Source organism: the organism of the source record quoted next (assembly GCF_019968985.1).
Source record: "MAG: Porospora cf. gigantea B chromosome Unknown PgB_NODE_1182_length_7287_cov_111.708, whole genome shotgun sequence".
NCBI classification, from domain to species: Eukaryota; Apicomplexa; class Conoidasida; order Eugregarinorida; family Porosporidae; genus Porospora; species Porospora cf. gigantea B.
In genome coordinates this window covers 1-7,287 of record NW_027178563.1, presented here as the reverse complement: position 1 = coordinate 7,287, position 7,287 = coordinate 1, and the positions used below count along the sequence as shown (strand labels likewise).

The 7,287-nt window shown below is 52.7% G+C and overlaps 5 protein-coding genes across 8 annotated transcripts; 1 reads left to right on the top strand and 4 right to left on the bottom strand.

Annotated features, from left to right (window-relative positions):
- Positions 1 to 437: 437 nt before the first annotated feature.
- On the bottom strand, positions 438 to 2,402 carry KVP17_001951 (uncharacterized protein; the record flags this gene model as incomplete). The annotated part of the gene is made up of 1 exon (XM_068517811.1): positions 438 to 2,402. One exon carries the CDS (start codon positions 2,400 to 2,402, stop codon positions 438 to 440), a length of 1,965 nt encoding a protein of 654 aa, XP_068379304.1.
- A 170-nt stretch (positions 2,403 to 2,572) lies between these two features.
- KVP17_001948 (uncharacterized protein) lies at positions 2,573 to 4,395 on the top strand (the record flags this gene model as incomplete). 3 transcript variants are annotated; one of them, XM_068517807.1, is made up of 5 exons in its annotated part: positions 2,573 to 2,683; positions 2,710 to 2,771; positions 2,798 to 3,415; positions 3,444 to 4,064; positions 4,092 to 4,395. In XM_068517807.1, the coding sequence occupies 5 exons, from the start codon at positions 2,573 to 2,575 to the stop codon at positions 4,393 to 4,395; spliced, it is 1,716 nt and encodes a 571-aa protein (XP_068379300.1). The 3 variants fall into 3 exon arrangements, with proteins under 3 accessions (XP_068379300.1, XP_068379298.1, XP_068379299.1); XM_068517806.1 differs by lacking the exons at positions 2,573 to 2,683; positions 2,710 to 2,771; positions 2,798 to 3,415 and having other exon boundaries at positions 3,484 to 4,064; XM_068517805.1 differs by lacking the exons at positions 2,573 to 2,683; positions 2,710 to 2,771; positions 3,444 to 4,064; positions 4,092 to 4,395 and having other exon boundaries at positions 2,946 to 3,419.
- Positions 4,396 to 4,436: 41 nt separating this feature from the next.
- On the bottom strand, positions 4,437 to 5,177 carry KVP17_001950 (uncharacterized protein; the record flags this gene model as incomplete). 2 transcript variants are annotated; one of them, XM_068517809.1, is made up of 1 exon in its annotated part: positions 4,437 to 5,177. In XM_068517809.1, one exon carries the CDS (start codon positions 5,175 to 5,177, stop codon positions 4,437 to 4,439), a length of 741 nt encoding a protein of 246 aa, XP_068379302.1. The 2 variants fall into 2 exon arrangements, with proteins under 2 accessions (XP_068379302.1, XP_068379303.1); XM_068517810.1 differs by having other exon boundaries at positions 4,437 to 4,955.
- A 66-nt stretch (positions 5,178 to 5,243) lies between these two features.
- On the bottom strand, positions 5,244 to 6,497 carry KVP17_001947 (uncharacterized protein; the record flags this gene model as incomplete). The annotated part of the gene is made up of 1 exon (XM_068517804.1): positions 5,244 to 6,497. The coding sequence occupies one exon, from the start codon at positions 6,495 to 6,497 to the stop codon at positions 5,244 to 5,246; it is 1,254 nt and encodes a 417-aa protein (XP_068379297.1).
- Positions 6,498 to 6,528: 31 nt separating this feature from the next.
- On the bottom strand, positions 6,529 to 7,284 carry KVP17_001949 (uncharacterized protein; the record flags this gene model as incomplete). Its single annotated transcript, XM_068517808.1, has 1 exon — positions 6,529 to 7,284. The coding sequence occupies one exon, from the start codon at positions 7,282 to 7,284 to the stop codon at positions 6,529 to 6,531; it is 756 nt and encodes a 251-aa protein (XP_068379301.1).
- Positions 7,285 to 7,287: the final 3 nt, after the last annotated feature.

Sequence of the window (7,287 nt, the reverse complement as noted above, 5' to 3'; positions counted from 1 at the left end):
ATCGGTGTCAACCGATAAGAATACATATTCGTTTTCTAATTATAATTATTTGCCGGCCTCACCCTAAATGGTTTCTTTTTTAGGAGGGTTCTTCTTCAAGAGGGTGAAACTCAGAATCCGTCTCTGCGAACCGTCCAATGCTTCTACTTGCACTGCATGACCATCCACCATCAGCACAATGCATGGCTCTCCGGGGTCGGACAGGATGGTCGTCAAGTCGTTTGGGTTGTAGATAAACACGTGGTTGAATGAACGGCGCTTCTTTGTGAAGATGAACCCGCGTGGCTCCACTGGTAACCTCCGTAACAGAGATGAAATGGAGAGACCTTGTCGTCTTCCACTTTGGACTGATAACTGTGCTCCGCCAATAATCTATCAACATGTGCTAATTAATAGAGAACTACATCTCACGAAAATACTCGTAAACACTGCTGGGACTACTTGAAGTCGCGTCCGTGCTCGTAAATGAAGGATGCTATCGACGCGCTCATCAACGAGGTCACAGTACCCGCCACCAGCGCCCTGCAGGCGCAAGCGGCGAACACCGACCGCCTTTCAGGACATATACCAGACAGCCCGCCAAGCTGAATGCCTATCGAAGACAGGTTAGCGAAGCCGCACAGTGCATATGTAGCAATGACAATGGATCTCTCTCCGATACAGTCATCCAAGCACTCGTCCGAACCCCCTTCTTTGATGAACTCTAGGCATTGGTCCCGTTCTTGGATGAAATCCGAGAGACCAGTGAAAGCGACGAACTCGTTCACGATAGTCTTCATACCGATCAATGCCGCAACCTTATCCGCATCTTTCCATGGGACACCCATCATCCACGTAACAGGGGACAGGATCTTTCCAAGAATGAAGTCCAACGTCACCTTAGGGTTGGTACAACCCTCGACTAAGATGTCACATCGTTGCCAGTCGACGCAGACCGCAAGCCAGTTGATGAAGTCGTTGAGGAACTCAAGAATAGACATGAATCCAATCAACATGGCGCCAATATTAAGTGCCAGAGGAATGGCATCTGACGCCCCAGCGGCCATCGCCTCGAGTAGCCCGTTGTACTGGTCCTTGCTCGCATACAGAGCGCGGCTCAGACTCTCCTTGTCATCACCTGAGGGCTTACCGATTTCGGGGTAGTAGAGCTTCGACATTGCGAGTGCACTAGGCGCTGCAATCACTGACGCAGTAATCAAGTGGCCTGGACTCACTCCAAAGGAAATGTAGGCAGCCATAACCCCGCCGGCAATGGTGGCGAAGCCTCCGGTCATGACAGCGTGGATCTCCGAAGCCGACATCAGGTGGAGGAAGGGCTTGATAACAAGAGGAGCTTCGGTTTGACCGACGAAAATATTAGCAGCCGCATTGACTGACTCGCCAGTAGAAGTCCCCATGCTGTGCTTTAGAAGGAAAGCAATTCCTTTGATGATGACCTGCACCACCCCAAGATAGTACAGCCCCGACATGAAGCAGGAGAAGAAAATCACTGTGGGAATTACGATTGTTGCGAAGCTCATAAGCGTTTGAGCTGGAGTAACGAATTTGAAGTTGGAGTCCAATAGAGTTAGGCCCATCAGCTGGATACCGTCCTGAAAGCAAAGATCAGGTGCGGACATACCCTTGGCCATCTCCGCAACTGTGGGGCAGTACAAGGCGTCAGAATAGCCGGACACGACATTAGGACCGCCAAATACAAGACTGGCCCCGCCAGAGATATAGTTAAGGAAGTAGGCCACATGATCAGAGAGGTATTTCATGACATCGTAGCCGACTGGGACCCTAATAATTAGAAGAGCCAGAGAAGTTTGGATGGTGAGACCCCAGCAGACAGATCTCCAACGAACTCGTCTGGGATGCTTCGAGAAAATCCACCCCGTGAGGACGAAAAACACGATACCCAATAGTGATACGCACTGGTCCCACTCCTCCAGCATCAAGCTCACCCAAAGAATGACGAACGCAGCGTATACGACTCCAAACAAAACGAATCCCCAAGGCCTCTTGAAGCGGTGCACAGCTTCCCGCACCTTGGGTCCCCACGGACTCCACACGACAGCGACAGTCTGCCTCTTGAATTTGTGTACGACGAAGTAGAGGACGCCGACTGCCGTGAAGAAAAGAACCGGCCATTGTGTGGGCATAATTCCCTTCTGGGCCGAAATCACGATGGACGCGATCACATATGCAAACCATGCCAAAAGCAGCAAAATCTTCACAGCTGCCACCAATTTCGGGTTACATGATTTCGACATCGCAACAGTTACAGCGTCAGAGGAGAGCGTTGCGTCAGAAACTAGGGAACCGCTCTCTGAGCCATCATTGGTAAGGTCGTAGGACTCCGACTCGGACAAGGCCTCCTCTCCGGCAAGCGTCGTAACCTCCAATGCTGTCGACGACATCCAACCCTATATAGGAATAACACGTGCATATTACTGTTGATGTGGGGTAAGATTGATGGCATCTTCCGTTCGGAATTAGTTAACAGGTTGATGTAGTTTTGATCCTTGGATGACCATAGCTTTCAACACGCCGCTAGCCAACTGGCTTTGGGACGCAGGCATTTTAATTCATGACTATTGCGTGTCACGAGTCAGAGGAGGAGGGCGAGATCTGCTCTGCTTCGAGCACCTCGCTGCAGAGTCGTCTGCTGGTTCCAGTCTCCATGTGGAGCGAAGACATGGTGAGTTTTTACCGTTCTCTGCACAGTCATTCGATGGTCACGTCGCCGACTACAAAAAGCTTTCACAGAAGTTTCATCTGAGTAACCGGTGTGGATTCATCTCTCCTCACACAGCTACATTCTCCTTCGTCATCTTGAGCCCAGGCTAGCCGCTTTGACGACACGAGAGTTATCCGACGCTTTACGCGCTGTAGCCGGCATCGACCGCCCGTCGGAAGTGCGGTTCATTCCTTTTGAAGACGGCGCGTGTGTGCACCTCTCGATGAAGACCTGGAAGTCGGCACGCGAGGCGCAGTCGCGACTGAAGGATTTTTTGCGAGTCGCTCGCGAATGGTTGTCTATCGCAGGGGAGTACAGATCCAAGGGACTGCAACCCCCGAACTTCATCCTTGCCTGCGACCCTTCAGACCAGTCACTGGACAAGATGGCGGTCGTTGAGAGTTTGAAGAAGCTGGCAGACATTCCAGACCTCTTTGGCGGAGTGACGGCGGAGTTTACGGGGCCGCTGAGAGGCAGTTCCACGCTCTGGATAGGGTGCGCCAAACTCGACGCGCTGTCGGACTCTGTGCTCCCTGAGACAGACCACTTTCTTTTCGACCTGCTCCGGGTTTTTCGGCACTTCGGTCCAATTAGCCGCTACCGCGTGATGGGGCCCCGAGCATGCGTCTTCATGGTGTACGAGAAGAAAGCAGATGCCATTAGGGCTCGGAATTCGCTGTTCGGATTCGGCGTGTGAGTGACACCAGAATTCGAGACGCAGCTGCGGCGCTGTGCTGAACCTGGATTTCTCCGCCTGTGAAATGTGCAGCGGCGGAGTCACCGTTACCACCCAACTTCCCTTCTTGTCATCAACAGCGTATCCACTTGGAAGCAGTTTTGGCGGACCTGTTGAAGGGCCTGAAGGCGAGTGGAAGCCGTCAGAGGTGCACGTTAGCGACCGTTTGGACATCAAGGGCGAGCAACTTATGAATGACACCAGATTTTTGGACATTCTTAAGCAGTACGATCTCACGGTTCAATCACTTCACATCTACCTGACTTCCGTGGCAGCAGGCGGGAAGGTCAGACAGCCTAGGGCGGTGGACAGCTCTCGAAGAGCCTATGAGAACTACACGTCTTACAAGCGGCCCAAGGAGCCCTCGTCGCCAACGAGCACAAAAAAGCGGAAGCTGAGCGAGTCACCTTCGGCGAGCACTAGGGACTCGCCGTCTCCCAAGAATAAAGAGAGCCATTCAACTCGACGACGGGAAACTGCGTCTCCGAGTGCCAAGCAGGTTTCGCCCAGGCGACCAGAGGGCGTCTTGTGCTCATTGAGTAAACGAGGGCAGGAGATGTGCAAGGTCCGAGCGCACTTCATCCGAGGCAGCTCTCGTCTACAACCGTGAGTCCGTGGTTTGTCTCTTATCAGACCCACAACGGTGGATATCGCAGTTCGGGCTCCGTTTGACCGGCTGCTCTCACATTTAAAACGCGTGTCAAAGGAGCAGTTGAACAAGCGCGGGGCGGACCCCTTCGGGGTGTGGAGAATCACGCCGGAGGAAGGGTCTGAGGACGGATTGGATGCGTTGACTCGCTACCTGCAAGCCAAACAACGACTGGGACTCGTGGAGGGAGACCCCGTCGTCTACCTGGTGCCTGCGACCCCTGAGGTCTGCAAGCAACTATTGTTAACGGACGATTCGTCTCTCTTCGCTTTTTGTCTGCTGGAGTAGTGTGCACCATGATTGACTGCGAATCTCTGACTTGTCTCGAACTACGCCAACACTCTCTCATGCGTCTTCTTCTTCTGACTTAGAGACTCCAGCTCCTTGTGCAGCGAGTCAAATGCCTTCTTGACTGCGTAGTACTGGTGACTGTGGGTTTGTACCACCTGCCGAACAAGAGCATCAAAACTGTGTGAACGACCAGCCCTTATGTCCCACTCCTCCTCATGATTAGTCTGCGCCAGGTAGTCCATTGCCTGCCTAGCATCTGCTACATTAACGGTCAGGGCACTTAGTCTGGCTTTGAGGTGCTGAACGCAATTCATGTACTCCAAAAAGGGGACTTGGCAAATCTCACCTCCCAACGCTCTTTCCATAGTGTGTTGGAAGTTGAGCTCCTGCTTCCGCAGGTCATTCACCTGGGCGTCGACCTTACTGAGGTCTTCATCAACACGGATCTGGTCCCCTGACAGACGGTTCATGTCATCTCTTAGCGACTCTGCCGAACGGAAGGTCTCTTTCGCCGTTGTCTGAAGCTTATTCAGGTTGGCCTGGATCTCATCCGACATCCTATCATTGCTTTCAAGAAACGATAGTATCCTTTGGAATTCATTTCTCATCTCTGGACATATTTGAAAGACGTCCTTTCCCGTGGGCTTGATTGTGAGATACGGCTTCTCGCCAGGTTTGGCGGTCGCGAATCCCACACCGGTATTGGCGCTCGTCCGGGAGCCCCCGAATGACAAGGTCTTCACCTCAGATGTGGAAGCCCCAGTGATGTTCGACGCCATTCAACGTCGTTGAGCCGGTAAATACTAATTTGCGCAGAACGGAAAAGTTTTGGCCGCTTAGTTACATTAAAGAACCCAGCCACGACTCTGGAGGAGCTCGAGTACACACGGAAGGGCCTGTAGCTTGCGACTTTTGCCCTGAAATCGGTTTCCTCTCGAATTTCCAACGAGCTGCAGTGCTTCTTTCAGTTCCGTCAAACCGTCAGAGATAAACTCCTCCGGGTGAACAATGACAACTTGGCCGTCTGTGGGATTCGTGTCTGCGACGAACAACCCCAGCGCTTCTCCTTTCTGGGCGCGTGCCTCAATGCCGCTGTGCGTAACAAGGTAGTTGAGGAAGTCGCCTGCTACCCCCTTATGACGCACAAGAACTAACGGTTGGGAGCGAAGAAGAGTTTCTTTGATACGCTCTACCTCCAAGTCGCGGAGATCGTCGGTGATCTCCGCCAAGGACCGCTTGGACGACTTGAGCTTCTCCTGCATCGTCTCTAGTCCAGCTGGTATCTCGCTCGGGCTGCTTTTCAGCGCCTGGCAGACAATCTTCTCGCGACTGAACATCTGCTGCATGTACTGCCGCATTCGGCGACCAAGCGTGAACCAGATTTTGCTCTGAGTGCTCTTCGATCGCTCTACGTCCAGAAGCTTCAGGCACTGTAGCTCTCCCAGTGACTTTAAGTGTGTCCCGCAGCATAATCCTTGATCTAGTCCAGCGATTTCCACCACACGGAAGGGTCCAACGGCATCCGCTGGCATGCCACGCGTGCGAAAGTTATCGAACAGTGCACTCCCCTTGTCGAACTCAACCACGCTAACCTCGCGGTCGTTCTGGACGTAGAGGTTCATTTCGTCCTCCATGTCGTCAAGGACCACCCTGGCTAGACGCGGGTCGTCACTGGCAACGTCGACCTCAATGTGGCAGAGCTCCCGCCCCAGCTCCCATGAAACTGTGTTCATTTCGCGTGCTTCGAAGATAGCGCTTATGAGGTGTTGCCCTGTATGGTGCTGCATGTGATCGTACCGCCTTGTCCAGTCTAGGCTGCAGTGTGCCGAGCTGTCGACGTCTAGTTTCTTGTCGACAAACAGCAGGGCCTTCGACCCACTACGCTGGACATCCAGCACCAAAGCATCGTTGACCCGGCCATGGTCTCCTGGTTGACCTCCGCCTTCTGGGAAGAACACGCTTTCCTCGAGCTCCACGCAGAACCCCGATACATTTTGCTTCTTGCCCCCAACAACCAGTTTGCGCTGGGCGGGTTGACACGCAACCACCTTGGTCGTGACCTCCTTTAGGTAGGAATCCCGTTGACACAAGAACGCCATTTAGTGTATTTTGTCCGCGATCGTCAATAACTCATTCTGGCACAAACATCAACTCATTAAGTGCTTCACTTAAAGCGCCGAATTCGAAGGAATCGGTGAATGAGCGGGTTACAGTGACGCCTTTGGCTTTCAGCACGACTTCGGTGATGGCCGTCAGGCCTTTGGAACAGTCTCTAGTGAGAATTAGATGAACTGGCGTTTCCTTATTGGTGAAAACGTCTCCGTTCGCGACTTTCCTTCGGTTGACGAGCGGAGAATCCACCAGGATAACGCCTCCGAACTTTTCGGGGCGACTGAGCGCCGATGCTGCAGCCAGTCCGCCAATTCGATTTCCATTTCCAAAGAAGTAGGTATTCTCCGGCTGAATCTTGAGCTCCTTCATGATTTTGTCAACGGAGAGATTGATCGCCTCGACGCAGGAGATAAGGCTGGCCTCGTCCTCCGTCACAACACTGCTGAGCCGGGTGAACCACCAATCATTTCCTCGTGTTATGTCCTTGACCTTGTGGGGGAAAATCACTATGGGGTTCAGCACCACCAATACTGTTCCGTTTCCGTCTCTAGAAACTGCGTTAAGATGTTCCCTCGCTCTGGGACACATGCCAATCTTGCACTTTCCTTCGTAGAAGTTCATGGAAGCAGGCACACCGAAGACGAAGATGACCCTCTTGACAGCAGTGCCTGCTTCAGGGGCAAAGATCCAATGTTCAGCTTCATCGGAATGCATTCCATTCTTAATCTCCTTGACCAGCTTTTTCACCTCAGCCTCAGTCTCATCCGGGGTCATTTC